Source organism: Salvelinus namaycush, chromosome 2, assembly GCF_016432855.1.
Source record: "Salvelinus namaycush isolate Seneca chromosome 2, SaNama_1.0, whole genome shotgun sequence".
Classification (NCBI taxonomy): Eukaryota; Metazoa; Chordata; class Actinopteri; order Salmoniformes; family Salmonidae; genus Salvelinus; species Salvelinus namaycush.
The window spans coordinates 38,084,926-38,111,026 of record NC_052308.1 but is presented as its reverse complement, the minus strand read 5'-3'; the positions used below and the strand labels follow the sequence as shown (position 1 = coordinate 38,111,026).

Genomic DNA, 26,101 nt, shown 5'->3' with positions numbered 1-26,101 from the left:
GTTGGCTGGATTCACAAGATGTTTATCTTTCAAATGCTGTATTGGACTTGTTAATGTGTGAAAGTTAAATATTTCTAAAAAATATATTTTGAATTTCGCGCCCTGCACTTGAAGTGGCTGTTGTCATATTGTGCCCGGCTTCGGGCTTGCAGCCATAAGAAGTTTTAAACACTGTAATTAAATACAGAGTGAATCCATGAAACGTATTATGTGACTTAAGCAAACTTTTACTCCTGAACTTATTTAGGCTTGTCATAACAAAGGGATTGGATACTTATTGACAGTTCAGCTTTTCATTTTTTATTAAGTTGAAATGATAAAAACTTTATTCCACTTTGACATTATGGGGCCAGTGACACAAAATCTCAATGAATCAATTCTAAATTCAGGCTGTAACACAACAACATGTGGAACAAGTCAAAGGGTGTGAAGACTTTCTGAAGGCTCTGTACGTATCATCTCCATCTTTTCATTCAGATTTCATGTCTCATAATAGTAATAAGAATCATTATCATCATCATCACATTGAAGCTTACTCAACGCCTGAATCATTTCAACAAATTCAAAAACGTCTGTAGTCTAGCCTTTCAAGTTCCTTTTGCCACAGTTCACCTGTTCACCTGTTTGAAAGAACTCATGTAGGCCTACACTAAAATGAAAAGGAGACATCCCTCATAGCATGAAAGGACAAATACTTTTGACTGTGTGCTCATTCACTCTCCTCAGCTGTCTTCAGGCTCATTATTTACTAATGGGACACTAGCTTAAGATCCCTTGTGGTGTGCCCAGTTTAAAGGTGCAGCTAGAAACCTTTGTTCCTAAGGTGAAAGTCAGTGATCTGGACCCACACTTGACCCGTCAGCGCACTTATAGTACCATCACTAATATTGTACACACCCATAGAACATGAGACAGACACAGAACACGAGACAGACACGGAACACGAGACACACGATAAAAACCCTTTTTCATCTTTTGTAAAAGAGTATCACTGTATTTCCGAGAATACTGTACTGTATGTAATACAATAAATCCAAAGGCTCCTGGTTAGCCTTAAGCCTCGTGCCCTAACCCCTATCCTCTCTGTCTGCACTTCTAGGAGTCACCATATGCTGCCTGTCACTCACAGAGCTAAGAAGTCAGCAGCCCTATATACATAAATACCAACCGTATTTCAGGTTGGCCTCCCCATTGCGGTGGTTTCTGGGACCTCAAGATGTATGCCCTTGATGAACTCAAACCCAGAAGGCATTGGCATAATGATGGACTTAAGGCCCAACCAAGGTCAAGGCTTCAGGAATGATGCGTATTCAGTTTGATGTTCCATATTTTTCCATAGTAGGACTGACATAGAGGCGGACGTAGTTCTATGTTTCTCCAGTTTCTAATGTAATGGGCCCCCACCAAGTGATTCTGAATGCAAATCTGATGATTAAACAGCTTTATAGGGCATATACACTGTATAATTGCCTAAAATGAAACACTTATATGAAATAGGTATTTTTTAATTGTGGGATAATAATAATCATAGCAGTTCATGTACAAGGGGAAAATTGCCCTTTTTAGGGTCCTCATCTGTTGAAATGTGTTAAATGGATCTGTGAGATCCATGTAAAGGTTGGGCCCCCCAGATAGAATATGAACACTTCAGAGAAATATGAAGACTTCAAGAAATTAGCTTTAAAACAGCAACATTTTCTCTCAGCCTCATGGCAAAATGTGTAGAATAGCATGAGATTAGCTTTAAAACGGCAAATTCTTCTCTTTGCCCAATGGCAAAAATAAATACCCCCCACACACAAAAACAGTACTTGTCATTCTGTGTAGCTCTGCTGAAACATCAATCTCTTCCATTCCTGCTAAAAGAATCACAGTCCTGCAGGCATTATTTTGGACCGTGTCAAATGACAAGTTAGTCACACTAAAGGTGCAGCTCTCATTCAACTATCTAGTCCACATGTCTTTGGGTCCCCCCTTAGGCAGAAGCAGCTGGCATCTTGACAGTGCTGTTATCCATAAAAGCTCCAGTAGCAGCAGACAATTGCACCAACCATTGACTCCACCAGCGGAACTTGCCTCCCGAACCCTTTCTCTCTCACTCGCAGGATGGCTGCTTCTCGCTCTGCAGGCAAGCATGAGACTCTCCCAGGGACGGTGCAGGACACCCAACAAAGTGTGAAGGAGCGCGGCCAGTGGGATAGCAAAATGGAGTTTATTCTAACTGTGGCTGGCGCTATTATTGGACTTGGAAATGTATGGAGATTTCCCTATCTTTGTTACAAGAACGGTGGGGGTGAGTCAACAAAGTCTTATTTTTGCTTGTTGGTTAAATATGTGCATACATTACATACTTGTTGTGGGGTCGGTGGGGGGTAAGGAGGTCAGTCCCTTGAAAAAGGTTCTTTAGAACTTCCAAAATCTTCTTTAGAACTTCCAAAATACTTACCATATTTATGGGTCAGTTTAGTGAAAATAAGAAATAGGTGTGTGAGGTATGTTGCAGCTGATCTAGTCTTTCATAACAGCTATTCTTACATTGAACCAGTCTGCTAGCTAAGAGTTGGTTACGGCTCATGAAAATACTGTAAATATAGTCATCAGCTCTGTCTTTATTTTTTTATTTAACAGTTACAGTTTTTTACTTTGTGACTCACAGGCAAGTCCTAAATATATTGTCGTGTTGTACCTAAATATCTTTCAGTGTCACCACAGAGAACATGAAAATTAACCCAAAATATATTTGATCTTATGTTATATTTTTCCCCGAGGTGGTGTGATATATGGCCAATATACCACAGCTAAGGGCTGTTCTTAGGCCCAACCCAAACCACAAACTGGTTACCAACGTAATTAGAACAGTAAAAATAAATGTTTTTTTCATACCCGTGGTATACGGTCTGATATACCACGGCTGTCAGCCAATCAGCATTCAGGGCTCAAAACACCCAGTTTATAATACAGTTTATAATACAGTGTATACTACAGGCTTAACTTGTGTGAAATTATACAATAGATACTAGAAAATATAATGTTTTATAACACATATACCATTCCTAATAACATTACATCCAAGTTTTTTATAAAAAGTTTGATTGTGAGAGCATAATTATAATATTACGATGATGCAATTATCCTATCCTATTCCACATTCTCTCTCTCTTGTTTACAAATGCGTTGTTGATTTGTTCCCTGGTCAGATGTTAAATCAGGCAAAAAGAGGAAAGAGGAGGATTGTTTTTTTGTTTAGCTAATATAAAGCTCCTTGAAATGATACAAAGAACCAAATCTGCATCCAAATACTTTAGTGAAACCCCCTGGGAACTGTGTGAACACAGATGACCCCATGGTCATTGTGCTGGTTTCTCATTCCCATCACTATGCGATAACTAAGTACACATTCATTCACCTTGCATGGTCACAATTTCAAATAATATTGATGATTGTTGAATGAGGAGGATTTATACCTTTCCATAATTTTCCACACTGCACTTTCAGCAGTTTTCTTGGTTTGCTTGGTGTGTCTCAGATGGAGGGAGTTAGTTGACACTAGACTTAGATATCAGTGGCGTGACCTGTTCAGTATTGATGGAGGTTGAACCCGTCTGAGAGGACATCTGTCGCAGGCAACGGGAATGTGAATACTAAAACCGGGTATATTATGAGAGCCACATTGAGGGTGTGATCCACGAGAGCCAGATCAAAATGGGATTGTTCAGATGTGTAATGGTGAAAGATACAGAGAACTATGTAGGCTGTCAGTGTCAACTAATCTCAGCACCCAGAACCAAATCAGTTATATTAAGGCTGTCACAAAAGATTTGTGTCAACTAAAGTTTAATGTTTGAAAATAGATGAACATTAAGCATTGTATGGAGGCATAATATATATGACTCCTTCCTGTACTATAGGGGCATTCTTCATCCCATACATCCTGTACCTGGTGACCTGTGGCATCCCTCTGTTCATCCTGGAGACAGCTCTGGGCCAGTACACCAGCCAGGGTGGCATCACCTGCTGGAGAAAGATCTGCCCGGTGTTTGAAGGTGAGTTTTTCTGTACAGTCCTGTACACTTAAGTTAAAAGTTACTTTTTCAAATGCCTTTGCCGCAGCACAGGTAAGTTACATTGTTATCATTGTGACAAACACTCTGGCAGGATGAGCCTTTATTATCTGCTTCACGGATAACGTCATAATGCAGACGTGCGTAGCATGGTCTTGTTACATCACAGTGAAGTTAAAAGATGATGGTACATCTATGTATAGTTGAAACGTTATTTAAGTTAAATAAGGCACACAGCAATGAAGAGTAGAGTGAGACTTACAGTAGAGTGAGTAGGCTCTATGATAGGGTGTGCGTTCGTTATTTGCGTTGAGACACAAAGCAAAAAATTGGTTTGTGATCTTCATTCATTAAGATGTCTGTGCAGTTATATAGGGCCTCTCCCATTCTGAGAATATGTTTAAAACACTAACTTATATATCTAACTTATATTGTCCCTTTCTGAAGACCCAGTCTGCATTACATTTTTATTAAACATTTTGAATTAAAAATAATATATGCCATTTAGCAGACCCTTGGAATTGAACCCATGACCCTGGCATTGCTAGAGCCACACTATTACCAACTGAGTCTGAGTTACAGCTGACGCAAGCACACTAACTTTCAAGGGATAAAAAAAGTTATTTCCAAAAATGCAAATCAAACAGCATTCAGAAAGGGTACTTGTAACACAAATTGATTGGATTTTAGACATATTTTCAGAATGAATGGGGCCCTGTGGTAAATCTGACTCAATCTGTCATGGGGAATCAAATACAACCAAGGTAAATGGGAAAATCATGTTAGGTTGTTGATTTTTATCAGCATGTTGATATGTTTCTCTTCTTGTCTTCATCAGGAATGGGCTATGCCGCCCAAGTGATTACTATATATGGATGTATGACCTACATTGTGATTCTGGCGTGGGCTTTCCTCTACCTGTTCTCATCCTTCGCTGTTGACCTGCCATGGGCCAACTGCAACAATGCCTGGAACACAGGTATTTACAGTACTGGTGACTCTACTGAAACTTGGTGCAGAGGCGAACTGCTATGTTTCATAGGTTTCGATTGAAACGGGCCCCAGCTGCCCACTGACTGACTAATAAAATAATTTAAAAAACGTTATATGGTCTACGTATTAACAAAATTATTGAAATTAAAAACATATATGAATTAAATATTTTCAGTTGTGGGACAATAGTAATCGTTGCAGGTAATGTCCGTGAGAAAATGTCCCTTTTGGGGGAAATCAAACAGTGCATTCGATAAGTGACTACCTTCGTAGCTTGGTTGTAAAACACAGAGTGATGCAAACAAGTAACATCCATCACAAAAATTCAACCAGTCATAACCACCCAAAATTCTCAACTGCTTGCAGGCACAATAGTTCAGTGGATATCATGAACAGTCAGTGTGTTCAGGGGAACACCTTCTGACAGTCTAAGAGAAGACAGTGAAGACAGACGAAACAGTGAGAATAGTGGGGGAGGGGTGCTTTCTGCTGTGGGCTGTCTTCTACCTCTCACTACCACTCCCCCCCTCCCACGTTTTTACCTTGTCATCGGACCTCTTTGCTCAGATTGAATTAAGTACATTCAAATGTACTCTGGGCGTTCCGCCAATTCGGTGCTTTTTGAGAAATGTAAAAAAAAAAATTGTTTGATAAAAAAATTAAAAAAAACGTTTGATTTCCCCAAATGTTGGCCTTCTGTCATAAAGAGCACATGTTCAACTTCATAAACTTCGCATCTCAAGAGGTTACATACAAAAACAAATGATTATAGTACGTTCCTATTAAGTGCCAAATAAATGAACAGGGTTAATGATTTAATCTTAAATCAGTCATAAATCCCCTTGTGACAGGGAGAATGGAAGCTTGTGTGCAACAGGGAGTGGCATTTTATCAATTTTTAAAAAACATTTCTAGCCTGTCTATCTACGGGTAACCTAACATAGCAGCTGTAAAAGAAACGCCTGAAACTAAATCCCCTACATACTGGTCTTGACAAGAAGAAAAACAACTGTTGGGGGAGGTTGACTTCTGCACTGTTCAACTAAACCAGCAAATTTGATGGAGGAGTTAAGATGGAGTGTTGCCTTGTTATTCTCCAAAAGCTTTTGTTAATGTACACAGGCTCTCTTTCCATTTCCCCTGAAAACCGGAACATCCAGTTGTTGGGGACTCAGCAGAGGCTAATCTATGGGCAACAGGGTTGACACGTTGTGCTCGACCCGCTCAGATTTCCACCACTAAACACCAGAAAATTGCCAAAAAGAGTAGAACCAGCTCACCTGCTTTTACGCTATGATCTGACTATTAGATGTTACTTTTGAAAAAATATATTTTAAAAGGACTAGTTTCACTATATTAAATTGAGAAATCAGTTCACGTAACAGGGTTGACCTTAAAATGGGGGACAGATGCAAATGAATCACTAATCACATTAAATAAATAATCATCTTCATAGATTACTTTGTAAACACAACAAAATACCTAGAGCATTGCAATGATGGTGAAAACTTGGAGAAATGTTGGGGTTAGGTGGGTTAAAATCTTCCTAGAAGTCACAGAGGGTGAAATGTGACACTTTGAATTCTCCATGTGGTCTATATTAAAATGCAATATTGGTGCACTCTTCTCGTGGAAAGACCCACTCTCTTTTTAAAAAAGTAAACAGACGCTAGAACTGTCCTATTCAAACCAGGTTTGATCATTCTGCCCCATAGCGTTTAGCATTTACAAGTCGCTTTTGAGTCAATCACATTAAGAGGATCTGGATATTAGCTAGCATATCCACTTAAAGCTGTCAAGTTTCTAACATGCTTCAACTAGACTTAAATGTATTTCAGATGCTTGTGTGACATTTGGCACCAAGAATGCCAGCAGCAATTGGACTGGTTCTCTCCTGAATTCGTCATCTTCCGTTGTGGAGTTTTGGCAGTAAGTCTATAATTAATGCTGTGTTTTTTTCACCACTGCATCTTTCATGATTAGATGCTTGACTACTTACATGAGAAATGAATAAGGTACCATAGTCTTATTTTGTTTAAAGGGAGTTGTATCATAATGTTTAAATTGTTGTTATAAGAATACAATAAACTACAATAGACTGCAACACATTTACATACAATACATTTTCTTTGGGAATCAAAATGTATTGCAGTGTCAACCATTTCTCCTTACAGGCGGCGAGTGCTACGGATATCAGATGGGATTGAGTCCTTGGGAGGTATTAGATGGGAGCTGGCTCTGTGTCTTCTACTGTCATGGGTTGTCTGTTACTTCTGTGTCTGGAAAGGAGTGAAGTCTACCGGGAAGGTGAGGGTTATAAGATATTGTAGTCAGACAGTAGTTTCATAACTATGCATCATTCCAATCTCAATCAAATTTAAAATCAGAGGTCAAAAATAACTAAAAAACTAAAAAAAAACGGTTATTTTCTGTAGCTGTAAAGTTACTTGGTGAGACAATGGGTCCGTCGTTAGTGTGGTAATACCGGTATGTGTGGCTATGTTGTGTTTTCTGTATTGTACTAACCCTGTACTACTAATTCATAGGCAGCGTACGTCACGGCTACCTTCCCCTATGTCATGCTAGTGGTGTTATTTGTCAGAGGAGTGACCCTTCCAGGAGCTAAAGATGGCATCTTCTACTACTTGTATCCCAATACAACACGGCTAGCTGATCCACAGGTACTATCTGTAGTATAATCTGTCGTATAAATCTATGGGCCAGTTTCCCAGACAGATTAAGTCTAGTCTTGGACTAAAAAGATCATAGGAACAGGAGCCTACTGTATCTCCTGTCACATGAGGCAGCTTGATGTACAAGTACACCCCCTAAACAGGATGTTAGTCTGTCACAGGGCCTTACCCCCAATCTATCTCCTCAAAGCTGAGTAGCAAGCAGAAACACATCAGGTCCCATTTTTACACAGCCAGGGATTGATCTCCCAACCTTGCAATCTCAGGGAGAACTGTCTAACCACAAGGCCATTGAGTCTTAGTACAGGAGTATGCTTGATCAGTGTCCAAGGAACCAGCCCTCTAAGTCTTTCTCTATTCTCACCACATCTTACTGGTATACATTTCTGTTGTGACATGTTCAGTTTATAACTTCAGTTGAAGTCTTCTTTGTTTGTTTGTTCATCAATAAGGTTTGGATGGATGCAGGAACGCAGATATTCTATTCTTACGCCATATGCCTGGGCTACCTGACCTCTCTTGGAAGCTACAACAAATACAACAACAACTGTTACAAGTGAGTTTACAACTAGGCTGTGGGTTTAATAAAAAATGTGGCACATTGAAGATCTCGCATAGTTGGCTTATTTAGCAGTGCCATGAGGATCCATAGCCACAAGATTTCTTCAGCCAGTCTGGAGACAGTAAAAAGGCACATCTGGGTAGGCGAGGTTCTGGCTGGAGGAGTAGAACACTTAGAAAAGAAAAGCTGCACAATCTCATGGCTCTGATGCATTCATTCTCGTCACTGAATAATGTTTCGACAGCAAGCTGCGTACATCAGGGTTTCATCTGGTAAACACTGCAGGTCAAGATCTCTTCAGAGCATATGATAAAAGTTGTCTCCTTCAAATACAGTACGCCAGGAGGATTCATGGCACAACATGTCATGTCACAACACTACCTCAATTGCCATGAATGTTAATCACCTGTATTTACATCTTATTAGACCCTTGCCAATGACAACACTGCATGTTAAAGAGGATGACTATATCATGTGTTGAAAAAGGTTGAAAACTGTTTCGTGCCTTGCAGAGACTCCTTCTACCTGTGCTTGTTGAACAGTGGGACCAGCTTCGTGTCTGGTTTTGCCATCTTCTCCATACTGGGTTATATGGCTCAAGAACAGGGTGTGGACATCTCTGTGGTTGCTGAGTCAGGTGAGGCTCTAAAGGACATTCATCTACAAGGGTGTGACTCCTTATTATGCTCCTGATCAACCTAAATACTGTCTGACAACATAACTGCCCACTTTCCTCATCTGAACTTAATTTTTGTCTACCTCGTCTGGTAAAAGCACTGGCTGTGTCCGAAGTACTGTACGTCTTGCCTACTACTTACTAAAACAACATACTGTGTACTAATCGTACTACATACTATTTAGAACATACTGTTTAGTAAAAACGAATGCAGTAAGCAACAAATATCAACATACTAGGCTCACCCTACTGAGAATGTTGCATTTAATGCGCAATTGCGTTGATTCAAATTACGTTTGGGTACATATATTCTATAACGTTTTCCTTGTTGCCCTGCTGCAGGTCCTGGCCTGGTGTTCATAGTGTACCCCCAGGCAGTGTCCCTGCTCCCCTGCCCTCAGTTCTGGGCTGTCTGTTTCTTCACCATGATCATCCTATTGGGAGTGGACGGCCAGGTTAGAGCTCACCACGCCCTCCACCAACACCTCCACCTGGGTGTCTTGTCCCTGCTGTTCTTTCCTCTACCTTCCCTTCCCATGTACAGTACATTGCCCTCTCTCATGTTCCCCAGTTTGTCGGCCTTGAGAGCCTAATGACCTCAGTAACGGACATCTACCCAAACCTCATCAGAAAAGGCTACCGGAGGGAGATGCTGCTGCTGCTCATCTGCTGCTGCTGCTACCTGGTCGGACTCATCATGGTCACAGAGGTGAGAGGTCACAGACACAGATCTCCACTGCACACCAGCTCTCAGACTGTTGTTGTAGTTGTTGTTGTGTGACTACAGAGGTGGTTCTCTGATATCTGAACATATAATATCACGAACATAAATTGAAGCACCTTAGTTAAATAACTTCAAAACAATGGCAATAAAAGGGTGGATCTGGGTAGCACTTTTTGATCCAAGTCCTTTATGGTTGTGTATTACAATAACTATAGTGAACAAAAATATAAACGCAAAATGCAACAATTTCAAGGATTTTACTGAGTTACAGTTTATATAAGGAAATCAATAAATTTAAATAAATTCATTATGCCCTAAAGTATGGATTTCACAAGACTGGGCAGGGGCGCAGCCATGGGTTGGTCTGGGAGGGCATGGGCCCACCCACTGGGGAGCCAGGCCCAGCCAATCACAATGAGTTTCTCCCCACAAAAGGGCTTTATTACAAACATAAATACTCCTCAGTTTCATCAGCTGTCCAGGTGGCTGGTCTCAGACGATACCGCAGGTGAAGAAGCCGTATGTGGACATTACACGTGGTCTGCGGTTGTGAGTCCGGTTGGACGTACTGTCAAATTCTCTAAAACGACATTGGCTTATGGTAGAGAAATTAACATTAAATTCTCTGGCAACAGCTCTGGTGGACATTCCTGCAGACAGTATGCCAATTGCACGCTCCGTCAAAACTTGAGACAGCTGTGGCATTGTGTTGTGTGACAAAACTTCACATTATAGAGTGGCCATTTATTGTCCCCAGCACAAGGTGCACCTGTATAATGATCATACTGTTTAATTAGCTTCTTGATTTTCCACACCTGTCACATGGATGGACTACCTTGGCAAAAGAGAAGTGCTCACTATCAGCGATGTAAACAAATTTGTGCACAAAATGTGAGAAATAAGCTTTTTGCACAAATGGAAAATGTCTGGGATCTTTTATTTCAGCTCATGAAACATGGGACCAACACTTTAAATGTTGCGTTTATATTTTTGTTCAGTGCATTCGGAAAGTATTCAGACCCCTTGACTTTTTACACATTTTCTTACTTTACAGCCTTATTCTAAAATTGACTAAATTGTTTTTAGCCTCATCAATCTACACACAATACCCCATAATGACAAAGCAAAAACAGGTTCTTAAACATTGTTCTTGGGTATGACGCTACAAGCTTGTCACACATGTATTTGGGGAGTTTCACCCATTCTTCTCTGCAGATCCTCTCAAGCTCTGTCAGGTTGGATGGGGGGTGTTGCTGCACAGCTATTTTCAGGTCTCTCCAGAGATGTTCGATCGGGTTCAAGTCCGGGCTCTGGCTGGAACACTCAAGGACATTCAGAGACTGGTCCTGAAGCCACTCCTGCATTGTCTTGGCTATGTGCTTAGGGTCGTTGTCCTGTTGGAAGGTGAACCTTCGCCCCAGCCTGAGGTCCTGAGCGCTCTGGAGCAGGTTTTCATCGAGGAACTCTCTCAACTTTGCTCCGTTCATCATTGCCTTGATCCTGACTAGTTTCCCAGTCCCTGCAAAACATCCCCACTGCATGATGCTGCCACCACCATCCTTCACCGTAGGGATGGTGCCAGGTTTCCTCCATGTATGACACTTGGCATTCAGGCCAAAGAGTTCAGTCTTGGTTTCATCAGAACACAGAATCTTGTTTCTCATGGTCTGAGAGTCCTTTAGGTGCCTTTTGGCAAACTCCAAGCGGGCTGTCATGTGCCTTTTACTGAGGAGTGCATTCTGTCTGGCCACTCTACAATAAAGGCCTGATTGGTGGAGTGCTGCAAAGATGGTTGTCCTTTTGGAAGGTTCTCCCATCTCCATAGAGGAACTAAGGGAGCTCTGTCAGAATGACTATCGGGTTCTTGGTCACCTCCCTGACCAAGGCCCTTCTCTCCCGATTGCTCAGCCAGCTCTAGGAAGAGTCTTGGTGGTTCTAAACCTCTTCCATTTAAGAATGATGGAGGTCACTGTGTTCTTGGGGACCTTCAATGCTGCAGAAATGTTTTGGTACCCTTCCCCAGATGTGTGCCTCGACACAATCCTGTCTCGGAGCTCTACGGACAATTCCTTCAACCTCATGGCTGTCAACTGTGGGACCTTATATAGACAGGTGTGTGAATTTACCACAGGTGGACTCCAATCAAGTTGTAGAAACATCTCAAGGATGATCAAATTAAACAGGATGCACCTGAGCTCAATTTCGATTATGTGACAATGTTGCGTTAGGAGGTAGGTGAAGGAGTCAGGCGCAGGAGAGCAGAGATGTCTGAGAAGCGTACTTTAATAGGCAAGTCCACCAATAAAGGTATGGCACAATCCAAAAGTAAAACGCCCTCGACAACAGAGAACCCGTACTCACGCACAGAGGAACAAACAAAGCTCCGACAATAACACACTCTTGTTAAATCCGTGAAAACAAGAAATAGGGCATAACCTCACCGAGCTACATCACTATAAAAAAATAATCTCGCACAAACCTAGGCAGGCAACAGGGTAAATATATACACACAGAAATTAAGGCAAATGAAACCAGGTGTGAAAGAACCAAAGACAAAACAAACAGAAAAGGAAAAAGGGATCGGTGATGGCTAGTAGACCGGCGACGCCGACCGCCGAGCGCCGCCCGAACAGGGAGAGGAACTACCTTCGGTGGAAGTCGTGACAGATTAATTTAATACATTTTAGAATAAGGCACATAAAAAATGTCAATGGGTCTGAATAATTTCCGAATGCACTGTAGATCTGTAAACATTGATTGTACTGTATATTGAAGCCTCATTTTTTCCCCCGCAGGGTGGCCTCTACATCATCCAGCTGTTTGACCATTATGTGTGCAGTGGTGCCACTCTGCTGCTTCTCTCCATATGCCAGTCACTCAGTATTGGATGGATATATGGTAAGAATAGAGAAATTACACTATGTAATCATGGGCAAACACATACATATGCAAATCTAGCTTCCTCTACAGATTTTATCTCACTATAAAAAAAAATATATAATTGAAAGTCCTGAAAGGGACATGAGTACGCACTGGGCACACACTGGTTGAATCAATGTTGTTTCAACGTCATTTGTTAACATATTGTGACATGGAATCAACGTGGAAAATACATAGGATTTTTCAAAAGTCCTCAACCAGTACTGTTTTTATCTCATTTCATCCAGTGTTGTAAACATTTAAAGTATGGTAAAACTTCAACTTAAATACATTGACATAACCTGACTAACAGGTTCTTACAACAATCTAATTTCAACATAATCAACAGAACTATCTATACGTTGAAATTGCATCGAAAATTCCACATAGAAACCAAAGTATTTTTCATCCTATATTCAATATACTGTTTATTGGGTGCAATGTTCCCTCTAATTATTTTTGGCACTGAGAACATTTCAGGTCTTGTGAGCGGAAACTTGAATATTGTGAGAATTCTGTGCAACTTCCGGCTTGTGTTTACAGTGAAAACTGAGGCTGTACCCACTTTAAGTTACCGTTTTAGACTGTAGCCAATAGGCTATTGTAGCTATTTGAGCATAATGTAGGTCTATAAGAGTGGCAAATCCATTAGCATTTTCACATGGAAATAGCTTTTGATTTCTATGATATAGCCTACAGCAGCATATGTAGTGTTCAAAACAGCCTACATTACATCATGAGACCTTTAAAAACTTTTTTAGATTATGCAGGGCTTGACATTAATTTATGTATTTTTACTTGGTCTGTAACACCATGGGCCAAATAGGTGACTGTAATTATGTGACTGTAATTGCATTGTATTATCTTGCATGATGCAAGACCACTTAAAATTAATCATTTATTATTATTATTATACCGAGAACGAGACAATGTAGGCTACCCTCTGCCTATTGGCGTATTTGCATAATCAAGCCTATTTCAAAATACAACATTGTCCCTTTAATATAAATAAACAAGCTTTTTTTCCTGACTCGCTTTTCAAAGACAGTTTAAAATGTACACGTTTTGTGCTCTTGTAGGAAGAAGTAATTCCTGGGCTAATAACTCGCTAACTAGCAAAGAACATCAACAAATGTGCACACGCGTGGCTCTGCGCCCTGATCTGAAAAGGGCATCCACTGGCGGGTGATTGAAAGACTGTTCGTGGGCTAGGGTCAATAGAATTCTACTTCGATGCACTCTGGCTGACTACAACAAAATCACAGACTCAATCTTGCAAAGTTCAATTTGGTTTGGTTTGTTGCATTGAAAAGAGGCTGATATTATGTTGATTAGATCACATTAGAGAAAACTTTGATCTATAGTGCAAACTAATGGGGCGAACTGTGAAGTTCAATCTCCTGCGTCTTTGTAAGGGCTGGCATTTCTTCTGCGCGGCAGTCCTGGAGGAAGTGTGGCCGCTTAGAGGGAACATTGACTGGGTGGTTGAAATTACACTGATATGTTGTTGGTTACACTGATACACTACATGACCCAAAGAATGTGGACACCTGCATGCCGTACATCTCATTCCAAAATCATGGGCATTAATATGGAGTTGGTCCCCCCTTTGCTGCTATAACAGCCTCTACTCTTCTGGGAAGGCTTTCCACTAGATGTTGGAACATTGCTGCGGGGACTTGCTTCCATTCAGCCACAAGAGTATTAGTGAGGTTGGGCACTGTTGGGCGATTAGGCCTGGCTCGAGGTCGGTGTTCCAATTCATCTCAAAGGTGTTCGATGGGGTTGAGGTCAGGGCTCTGTGCAGGCCAGTCAAGTTCTTCCACACCAAACTCGCCAAACCATTTCTCTATGGACCTTGCTTTGTGCATGGGGGCATTGTCATGCGGAAACAGGAAAGGGCCTTCCCCAAACTGTTGCCACAAAGTTGGAAGCAAAGCATTGTCTAGAATGTCACTGTATGCTGTAGTGTTAAGATTTCTCTTCACTGGAACTAAGGGGCCTATATCGAACCATGAAAAACAGCCCCAGACCATTATTTCTCCACCAAACTTTACAGTTGGCACTATGCATTGGGGCAGGTAGCATTGTCCTGGCATCGCCAAAACCAGATTTGTCCTTGGACTGCCAGATGGTGAAGTGTGATTCATCACTCCAGAGAACCTATTTCCACTGCGCCAGAGTCCAATGGCGGCGAGCTTTAAACCCCTCCAGCCGACACTTGGCATTGCGCATGGTGTGTGCGGCTGCTCGGCCATGGAAACCCATTTCATGAAGCTCCCGGCCAACAGTTCTTGTGCTGACGTTGCTTCCAGAGGCAGTTTGGAACTCGGTAGTGAGTTTTGCAACCGAGGACAGACGATTTTTTACGTGCTACACGCTTCAGCACTCAGCGGTCCCATTCTGTGAGCTTGTGTGACCTACCACTTCACGGCTGAGCCATTGTTGCTCCAAAACGTTTCCACTTCACAATAACATCACTTACAGTTGGCCGTGGCAGCTCAAGCAGGGCAGAAATTTTATGAACTGACTTGTTGACCACCATTTTCGGCATGCAGCGCGACACGTCTCCTTCGCATAGAGTTTATCAGACTGTTGATTGTGGCCTGTGTAATGTTGTCCCACTCCTCTTCAATGGCTGTGCGAAGTTGCTGGATATTGGAGAGAATTGGAACCCGCTGTCGTATAAGTCGATCCAGAGCATCCCAAACATGCTCAATGGGTGACGTGTCTGGTGAGTATGCAGGCCATGGAAGAACTGGGAAATGTTCAGCTTCCAGGAATTGTGTACCAATCCTTGCAACATGGGGCCATGCATTGTCATGCTGAAAAATGAGATTAAGGCGACGGATGAATGGCACAATAATGGGCCTCAGGATCTCATCACGGTATCTCTGTGCATTCAAATGGCTATTTATAAAATTCAATTGTCTTTGTTGTCTGTAGAATATGCCTGCCCATACCATAACCCCATTGCTACCATCTGTTCATAACGTTGACATCAGCAAATCGCTCGCCCACACGATGCAATACAAGCTGTCTACCATCTGCCTGGTACAGTTGAAACCGGGATTCATTCGTGAAGAGCACACTTCTCCAGTGTGCCAGTGGTCATCGAAGGTGAGTATTTGCCCGCTGAAGTCATTTACGACGCCAAACTGCAGTCAGGTCAAGACCCTGGTGAGGACGACGAGCACGCAGACGAGCTTCCCTAAGACGGTTTCCGACAGTTTGTGCAGAACTTCTTTGGTTCTGCAAACCCACAATTTCATCAGCTGTCCGTGTGGCTGGTCTCAGACGATCCTGCAGGGGAAGAAGCCGGATGTGGAGGTCCTGGTTTGGCGTGGTTACACGTGGTATACGGTTGTGAGGCCGGTTGGACGTACTGCCAAATTCTCTAAAACGACATTAGAAGTGGCTTATGGTAGAGAAATGAACATTACATTCTCTGGCAACAGCTCTGGTGGAAATTCCTGCACTCAGCATGCAAAATGCACACTCCCCCAAAACTTGAGACAGCTGTGGCATTGTGTTGTTTAACAAAACTGCACATTTTAGAGTGGCCTTTTATTGTCCCCAGCACCTGTGTAATGATCATGCTGTTTCTTGACATGCTACACATGTCAGGTGGATGGATTATCTTGGCAAAGGAGAAATTCTCACGAACAGGGATGTAAAGAAAATTATAATTCAGCTCATGAAACATGGGACCAACACTTTACATGTTGCGTATTTATTTTTTCAGTGTATGTTGAATTTGAGATTTAACTAGACGTATTTTAATTGACCTCATTTCAACGTCATGCTACACGGGGCCCCCCAGGAGTGTGTGCTTAGCCCCTCCTGTACTCCCCGTTCACCCACGACTGTGTGTCCATGCACAACTCCAACATCACGTTTTTATTTGTATTTTATTTGTATTTATTTAACTAGGCAAGTCAGTTAAGTCAGTTAAAAACAAATTCAAGTTTGCTGAAGGTGCGACAGTGGGAGACCTGATCACCAACGACGATGAGACAGCCTACAGGGAGGAGGTCAGAGACCTGGCAGTGTGGTGCCAGGACAACAACCTCTCTCTCAATGTCAGCAAGAACAAGGAGCTGTCATGTATTACAGGGGCAGGTGCACACCCCCATCCATATCAACGGGGCCGCAGTGGAGAGGGTCAAGAGCTTCAAGTTCCTCAGTGTACACATCAATGTCCTCTAACTCCAGCACAGTTGGGAAGAAGGCACGGTAGTCCCTCTTCTCCCTCAGGAGGCTGAAACGATTTGGCATGGCCCTTCAGATCCTTAGGAACTTTACAGCTGCACCATTGAGAACATCCTGACTGTTTGTATCACCGTCTGGTATGGCAACTGCACATTAAAACTGAAAGTGGATCTACCTAGACCAGTATGGACTATTGGAACTTTGAGAGTTAACCATCCCTGTGAACAGGTTTGGTGTCTCATATCATTTTTTTTACAGAAGCTGTAACGTGTACGCTAAGAATTGGGAAGCAACTACAGGGAGAGCACATTTAATAATAAATTGAACATAGTACAAAATAAGAAACATGAAAAGTGTACAGACATGAAACAGAAACAGAGTCAATAACGCCTGGGGAAAGAACCAAAGGGAGTGACAGATATAGGGGAGGTAATCAGGAAGGTGATGGAGTCGGTAGTCATTTAGGCAGGTTACCTTAGTGTTCTTGTGCACAGGCACTATGGTGGTCTGCTTAAAACATGTTGGTATTACAGACTCGGACAGGGAGAGGTTGAAAATGTCAGTGAAGACACTTGCTAGTTGGTCAGCGCATGCTCGCAGTACATGTCCTGATAATCCGTCTGGCCTTGTGGCCATGTGATTGTTGACCTGTCTAAAGGTCTTACTCACATTGGCTGTGGAGAGCGTGATCACACAGTCTTCCGGTACAGCTGGTGCTCTCATGCATGTTTCAGTGTTATTTGCCTCGAAGCGAGCATAGAAGTAGTTTAGCTCGTCCGGTAGGCTTGTGCCACTGGGCAGCTCTCGACTGTGCTTCCCTTTGAAGTCTGTGATGGTTTGCAGGCCCTGCCACATCCGACGAGCGTCATAGCCGGTGTAGTACGACCCGATCTTAGTCCTGTATTGATGCTTTGCCTGTTTGATGGTTCGTCGGAGGGCATGGCAGGATTTCTTTTAAGCTTCCGGGTTAGAGTCCAGCTCCTTGAAAGCGGCAGCTCTAGCCTTTAGCTCAATGCGGAGGCTGCCTGTAATCCATGTTTTCTGGTTGGGGTATGAATGTACGGTCACTGTGGTGACGACGTCATCGATGCACTTATTGATGAAGCCAATGACAGATGTGGTGTACTCCTCAATGGCATTAGAGGAATCCCGGAACATATTCCAGTCTGTGCTAGCAAAACAGTCCTGTAGCTTAGCATCTGCTTCATCTGACCACTTTTTTATTGATCTAGTGACTGGTGCTTCCTGCTTAAATTTTTGCTTGTAAGCAGGAATCAGGAGGATAGAATTATGGTCTGCTGAGGCACAGGAGCCTGTAGAGCCGGCTGAGGCGCGGGAACCTGTAGAGACGGGTGAGGTGCGGGAACCTGTCGAGCCGGCTGAGGCGCGGGAGCCTGATGAGCTGGCTCAGGCATAGGATCCCGGCGAGCCGGCTGAGGCATGGAAGCCTGACGAGCCAACCGAAACTTGAGAACCTGTCGAGCCAGCTCAGGCATCCCCGGTAGCATTGGCAATGACAGCCTGACGAGTCAACTGAGGCTTGAGAACCTGTCGAGCCAGCTGAGGCATGAAAGCCCGATGAGCTAGCTGAGGCATTCCTGGTAGCTTCGGCAATGGAAGCCTGACGAGCCAACCAAGGCTTGTGAACCTGTCAAGCCAGCTGAGGCATGGAAGCCTGACGAGCCAGCTGAGATAACCCCGGTTGCTTCGGCAGCTGCCCTTCGACCTGACGTCACCAGTAAAAAAAAGCAAAAGAAAATCCCTGTTATTCTGTAAGGCGTTATTCTGTAACGTGTACGCTAAGAATTGGGAAGCAAGTACAGGGAGTGTATTTAATAAATAACGGTATATGGAACAAACAAAGAACCACGACTAGCATTCAGACATGAAACATATAAACAGAAACAATAACGCCTGAGGAAAGAACCAAAGGGAGTGACAGATATAGTGGAGGGATTCAGGAAGGTGATGGAATCCAGGTGAGTCTAATGAGGCGCAGGTGCACGTAACGATGGTGACAGGTTAGAGCTAACAATCTTGTGTGTGCAGAGCAGCACTAGAATTAAAACACAACTTACCTTTCTGTAGTTAATAAATCCAATGTGGAACGTGATAATTATAGTATCCTTAACTACATTTTGAAAAAGTTAATCCATTCCTCACTATTTAAAAATCTCTCTTCCTAATTTTTGAATCACATTTGTAATGTCGTCAGTAGGCTATAATAAGCAATGCTTCGGAGGGGAAGGGCCCGGCAGTTTACACACACACACACACACTGGCAAAGATTTCCAGCTGGCAGGCAGACACTAGAATACTTTTGAGTGACAGAGTGAGGGCTTGCATAGGAACTTTGTTGTGATTTTTGTGGGACTGGAAAAAAAGGCTTGTAACATTAAAGAATGTTATTTACCGGTTCCATTGCTTTTAAAATAACGGTTCTGTTCCAGAAAAATATAGATCCCGGTTCTAATTCTGTTCCTCAAATAATTGTATTATTTTCTGTTTTTTAATTCTGTTCCCTAAACTGGTTCCAACCCCTTATTACGAGGGATTGGAGCAAGTCGGTTGGCTGCTAGGCATTTGTATATTACAGCATATTAATACTAGGTGTTTTATATCACTTGCACTTCTAGAGGCCTAAACAAAGGCTTTCAAACTGTCCGTGATTACAGGGTAAAACAGATCAAATGGACATGGTTGAATATTCAACCATTATAGGTTTAATAAATCCTCTTAAGGATCGGACTCTTTTTTTCCAATGTTCACCTAAAATGACATACCCAAATCTAACTGTCTGTAGCTCAGGACCTGAAGCAAGGATATGCATATTATTGATACCATTTGAAAGGAAACAATTTGAAGTTTGTGGAAATGTTAAATTAATATAGTAGAATATAACACATTAGATCTGGTAAAAGATAATACAAAGAAACATGTGTTTTTTTGTATTTTATTTTGTACCATCATCTTTGAAATGTAAGAGAAAGACCAAAATGTATTATTCCAGCCCAGGTGCAATTTTGATTTTGGCCACTAGATGGCAGCAGTGTATGTGCAAAGTTTTAGACTGATCCAATGAACCATTGCGTTTCTGTTCAACATTTGGTATCAAGACTGCCCAAATGTGCCTAATTGGTTTATAACTGTGCACTATCCTCAAACAATAGCATGGTATTCTTTCACTGTAAAATCTACTGTAAATTCAACAGTGCAGTTAGATTAACATGAATTGAAGCTTTCTGCCAATATCAGATATGTCTATGTCCTGGGAAATGTTCTTGTTACTTACAACCTCATGCTAATCACATTAGCCTACGTTAGCTCAACCGTCCCGTGGGGGACCCACCGATCCTGTAGAGGTTTTAAGATCCACTGCCAGTCTGATCTGTCCCCTATATACATTTTGAATTGTTAGGGAACTACTAACACATATCACTTAAATTGATACAGGACTCTCACTAACCGGGTGGAACAAATATAGCCACTTTCAAGGCATGCCTTAAAATATGTTAATGAGCCAGCAGTTCTTTCCCCTCTCACAATACTTTTCTACAATGCACCATCATTTATAGTATGCAGCATTAAATATACAGCAAAACAACAATACAGTACGTTATTGTTGAATTGTATTGAAAATCTATTCAGGAATTGCTAATAGTGAATATGTAACTATATATTACAGCATACCAACTGATATTTGGTGTTTTATATCACTTGCAAGCCTTGACAAAGGCTTCTAAACTGACAGTGACTACAGGGACAAACAGATCAAAAGGACAAGGCCACCCACTCAACCATTACAGGTTTGCGACTTGCTGTCACTCTGATCTGTCCCCTATATCAGGTATTCCCAAACTGGGGTACGGGGTACGCACAATGCCGTCGGGGGTACGCCAAATAAAAATGTGAATCACATTTTCAAACAGTACATTTATATTTTCCAATGGGCCTATACATTTGGGTGAGGTTTTTTTCTCGCCTGAGTAGCCTTGTTTCACTGACAAAAATAAAATGAAACCATCTAGTGTTCAGCGAAATAACAACACAATGTCAAATACAGGCAGCCTAGTCAAATAATGAACATCCAATCGCATTAACCGTTACTCTTTCGCGGGAAACCTTCACTCTTGCACAGACATATAGAAACGAAACATGACAATGTAAAAAAACAAGCCACGGGAGTTTTGAGCGTGGCTTAATTCTTCCTGCTGCTGCGGATATGGCTGGGACAATGCCGGGGGAAAAGGCCCAAAAACTATACAGACAATGACTTCATCAAACAACACTGTTTCACGACGCATCAGTGACATGTTTTGAAACAATTACTGCTTCACATACAAGCCAGTGAATTATATGCGTTACAGCTGAGTCAACAGACCATGGCGGGCCTGGCACAGCTCCTGGTATATGTCCGTTACGTTTATGGGGGGTCAATTAAGGATGACATCCTCTTCTGCAAACCACTGGAAACAAGGAAAACATGAGAGGATATTTTTAAAGTACTGGACAGCTTTGTGACATCAAATGGACTTTGGTGGTCAAGATGAGTTGGTATCTGTACTGATGGCACAAAAGCCATGATAGGGAGACACAGTGGAGAGGTAACGCGCGTGCAAGCAGTTGCTCCCAACGCCACTTGGGTACACTGCAGCAACCACCGAGAGGCTCTTGCTGCCAAGGGAATGCCTGACAGCTTGAAAGATATTTTGGGCACTACAGTGAAAATGGTTAACTTTGTTAAAACAAGGCCCCTGAACTCCCGTGCATTTTCTGCATTATGCAATGATCAAATCAAATCAAAGTTTATTTGTCACGTGCGCCGAATACAACAGGTGTAGACCTTACAGTGAAATGCTTACTTACAGGCTCTAACTAATAGTGCAATAAAGGTATTAGGTGAACAATAGGTAAGTAAAGAAATAAAAACAACAGTAAAAAGACAGTGAAAATAACAGTAGCGAGGCTATAAAAGTAGCGAGGCTACATACAGACACTGGGTAGTCGGGCTGATTGAGGTAGTATGTACATGTAGATATGGTTAAAGTGACTATGCATATATTATAAACAGAGAGTAGCAGTAGCGTAAAAGAGGGATTGGCGGGTTGTGGGTGGCGGGACACAATGCAGATAGCCCCGGTTAGCCAATGTGCGGGAGCACTGGTTGGTCGGGCCAATTGAGGTAGTATGTACATGAATGTATAGTTAAAGTGACTATGCATATATGATCAACAGAGAGTAGCAGCAGCGTAAAAGAGGAGTTGGGGGGGCACACAAAGGAAATAGTCCGGGTAGCCATTTGATTATCTTTGACAATTTTTAGGGCCTTCCTCTGCCACCGCCTGGTGTAGAGGTCCTGGATGGCAGGCAGCTTAGCACCAGTGATGTACTGGGCCATACGCACTACCCTCTGTAGTGCCTTGTGGTCGGAGGACGAGCAGTTGCCATACCAGGCAATGATGGAACCAGTCAGGATGCTCTCGATGGTGCAGCTGTAGAACATTTTGAGGATCTGATAACCCATGCCAAATCTTTTCAGTCTCCTGAGGGGGAATAGGCTTTGTCATGCCCTCTTCACGACTGTCTTAGTGTGTTTGGACCATGATAGTTTGTTGGTGATGTGGACACCAAGGAACTTGAAGTTCTCAACCTGCCTAGCCAAGGTATTAGAATCCCTGACCAACTCACAGCTAATTTTTTTACTTTCTCACTTTTTTCTGAATGTGAACCAGTCTGGTTTAGATTTGGACATAGCACTCTTTTAAGTCTATGCTTGTTTTACATGTTGTGTTAAATTGCCTAGATCATAAAATCATTGTGCTGCCTTATTTATAGACCTTTCCAAAGCCTTCAACACCGTTGACCATTCCCTACTCATAAAAAAAGCTATTTTACCAAGAAGGAGAGTGATGGAGTGCTGCATTAGTTGACCTGGCCTCCACAATCCCCCGACCTCAACCAAATTGAAATGTTTTGGGATGAGTCGGACAGCAGAGTGAAGGAAAAGCAGCCAACAAGTGCTCAGCATACATGGTAACTCCTTCAAAACTGTTGGGAAAGCATTCCAGGTGAAGCTGGTTGAGAGAATGTCAAGAGTGTGCAAAGCTGTCATCTAGGCAAAGAGTGGCTATTTGAAGAATCTCAAATATAAAATATATTTTGATCTGCCTATTCTATAATTCACGCAAAAATGTCTCAGATGGACTACACTTTTACTAATTGGAATCGTTCTCTCATCGAGTGTGTTCCCGCCTATAAATATCTGGGCGTTTGGATTGATAAAGATCTAACGTTTAAAAAACACACAGAAGAGCTAGTTAAAAAGATACGATTTAAAGTGGGCTTCTGTCACGTCTACTCCCGCTCCTCCTCTCTGGTGCTCGTTGTCGCCAGTTAACTCATCATTACTCACACCTGCCACCATTGTTACGCGCACCTGCGCTTCATGAGACTCACCTGGACTCCATCACCTTACTGATTACCTCCCCTATATCAGTCACTCCCTTTGGTTCATTACCCAGGCATTATTGACTCGATTTCATGTCTGTACACTTTTCGTGTTTCTTGTTTTGTACTAGTTTTCATTTATTATAAAATTTGCACTCCCTGTAGTTGCTTCCCGATTCTTAGCATACACGTTACAGAATAACGCCTCACCAAAGGGAAGCAACAGGGATTAATTGTATTTTTTTTGCTTTTTTACTGGTCACGTCAGGTCCAAGGGCGGCTGCTGAAGCAACTCGCCACAGCCGGCTCTGTGGGTACACGTGCCTCAGCCGGCTCTGTGGCTTCCCGCGCCTCAGCCGGCTCGTCGGGCTCCCGTGTCTCAACAGAAACGACCACCCTGGTCCTTGGGACCATCCCTCTGGTCGGTGTCCTGCTGCTGGAGCCATGCGTCAGGGAAGGGGTACTGTCACGTCTACTCCCGCTCCTCCTCTCTGGCGCTCATTGTCCCCAGTTTACTCATCATTACGCACACCTGTCACCATCGTTACGCACAACTGTTGCCTCGTCAGACTCCCATACCTCAGCTGGTCGGGCTCCCGTACCTCAGCTGGCTCATTTAGCTCCCATGCCCCAGTCGGATTGTCGGGATCCCACGGGCTCATCGAGCTCCTATGCCTCAGCCTTCTCTGCGGGTTCACGCGCCTCATGCCGACTCTGCGGGTTCACGCGCCTCATGCCGGCTCTGCGGGTTCACGCGCCTCATGCCGGCTCTGCGGGTTCACGCGCCTCATGCCGGCTCTGCGGGTTCACGCGCCTCATGCCGGCTCTGCGGGTTCACGCGCCTCATGCCGGCTCTGCGGGTTCACGCGCCTCATGCCGGCTCTGCGGGTTCACGCGCCTCAGCCGGCTCTGCGGGTTCTCGCGCCTCATACCGGCTCTGCGGGTTCACGCGCCTCATGCCGGCTCTGCGGGTTCTCGCGCCTCAGCCGGCTCTGCGGGTTCTCGCGCCTCATGCCGGCTCTGCGGGTTCTCGCGCCTCAGCCGGCTCTGCGGGTTCTCGCGCCTCATGCCGGCTCTGCGGGTTCTCGCGCCTCAGCGGGTTCTCGCGCCTCAGCCGGCTCTGCGGGTTCTCGCGCCTCAGCCGGCTCTGCGGGTTCTCGCGCCTCAGCCGGCTCTGCGGGTTCTCGCGCCTCTGTCGGCTAGTCGGGTTCCTCAGGGAGGTGGTACTGTCACGTCTACTCCCGCTCCTCTCTGGCGCTCATTGTCACCAGTTTACTCATAATTACACACACCTGTCACCATCGTTACAAGCACCTGTGCCTCATGAGACTCATCTGGACTCCATCACCTTCCTGATTACCTCCCCTATATCTGTCACTCCCTTTGGTTCTTTCCTCAGGCGTTATTGTTTCTGTTTATATGTTTCATGTCTGTACGCTACTCGTGTTTCTTGTTTTGTTCCATGTAACTTTTATGAAATGCACTCCCTGTACTTGCTTCCCAATTCTTAGCGTACACGTTACATCCTGTAACATGTCTGTCTCTTTCGAAGGTGCTGAACGCTTCTGTGACAACATTGAGGACATGATTGGCTATAGGCCCTCCTCCCTGGTCAAGTATTGTTGGCTCTACATTACCCCTACTATCTGCACAGTGAGTTTAAACCCAGTCCATTTTTATCATTATTTCATTCATTCTTTTTTATGGATACAACTGCAATTATGCTTACAAAACTTTCTGCTGTCTATCAATGGCAAGGCAAGACATAATCAAAACAACAATGAAACAACATATTTCTGACATCTTCTTTTCTCTCTTCAAGGGAACCTTTGTATTCTCCCTGCTGAAGTACAGCCCTTTGAAGTTCAACAACACATATGTGTACCCGTGGTGGGCCTACTGGCTAGGCTGGTTCCTGGCTATGTCTTCCCTATCTCTCATCCCCATCACCATGGTCTACAAATTGTACCGGGGCAAAGGGACTTTCTGGCAGGTCAGTATGATGGGAAGTTTTCCCTGGAACATTTAAAAGTGTGAATGATTGCATCAAATTCTTGTTGTTGCACTTTGTCATATTTACAAAGTTAACAATCTAGAAAATGTAAATTAGAAAGGCTAAATAAAATTAATCTGATCGGAAAGGCTGGGACCTTTCATCTGGTTCTTTCATCTCTAGCATATAGTTTATGCACTATTCTGAGATTTGTAAGAATACTTTTGAAGCACATTGATTATACTTACTTTGAGATCCCTTTGCTCCCAAGCGCCTCCAGACAATCTGTCGGCCAGCAGATGACCTTCCTATGATGATGAAGGAGGAGATGGTAGGTCTCTATGTTCTGGATCATGTTACTGACGATGAGAAGACATACAGCAATAATCTATAGACTGACTGTTCTACTACTACTTTTCGGGCTGGTTTCCCAGACACAGATTAAGCCTAGTGGGACTGAGACCATGCTTTTTCGTCCAGGACTAGGCTTAATATGTGTCCGGGAAACCAGCCTTTTTTTGGTCTATTTTTGTAATTAAAAAAAAAAAATATATATATATATATATATACACACAGTGGCAAGAAAACGTATGTGTACCTTTTGGAATTACCTGGATTTCTGCATAAATTGGTAATCAAATTTGATCTGATCTTAATAATAGACAAACATAGTGTGCTTAAACTAATAACACTCAATTTTATTTTTTTTTGTCTATATTGAATACATCATTTAAACATTCACAGTGTAGGTTGGAAAAAGTATGTGAACCCCTAGGCTAATGACTTCTCCAAAAGCTAATTGGAGTCAGGAGTCAGCTAAC

General features: G+C 43.0%; 1 protein-coding gene across 1 annotated transcript; it reads left to right on the top strand.

Moving 5' to 3' along the window:
- The first annotated feature begins 2,160 nt into the window (after positions 1-2,160).
- Positions 2,161-25,674, top strand: slc6a11a (solute carrier family 6 member 11a). The gene is made up of 14 exons (XM_038965297.1): positions 2,161-2,293; positions 3,909-4,043; positions 4,900-5,040; positions 6,893-6,983; positions 7,229-7,361; positions 7,601-7,735; positions 8,200-8,303; positions 8,822-8,946; positions 9,328-9,440; positions 9,557-9,694; positions 12,505-12,607; positions 24,840-24,940; positions 25,110-25,280; positions 25,552-25,674. The coding sequence occupies exons 1-14, from the start codon at positions 2,206-2,208 to the stop codon at positions 25,672-25,674; spliced, it is 1,701 nt and encodes a 566-aa protein (XP_038821225.1). The 5' UTR covers positions 2,161-2,205.
- Positions 25,675-26,101: the final 427 nt, after the last annotated feature.

Excerpts from the sequence above, each read along its gene's own strand:
- slc6a11a (XM_038965297.1), top strand. The coding sequence starts at position 2,206 with ATGGAGTTTATTCTAACTGTGGCTGGCGCTATTATTGGACTTGGAAAT. Across the intron at positions 7,736-8,199 it reads CACGGCTAGCTGATCCACAG|GTTTGGATGGATGCAGGAAC; the intron begins GTACTATCTGTA and ends TTCATCAATAAG. Across the intron at positions 8,947-9,327 it reads CTCTGTGGTTGCTGAGTCAG|GTCCTGGCCTGGTGTTCATA; the intron begins GTGAGGCTCTAA and ends GCCCTGCTGCAG.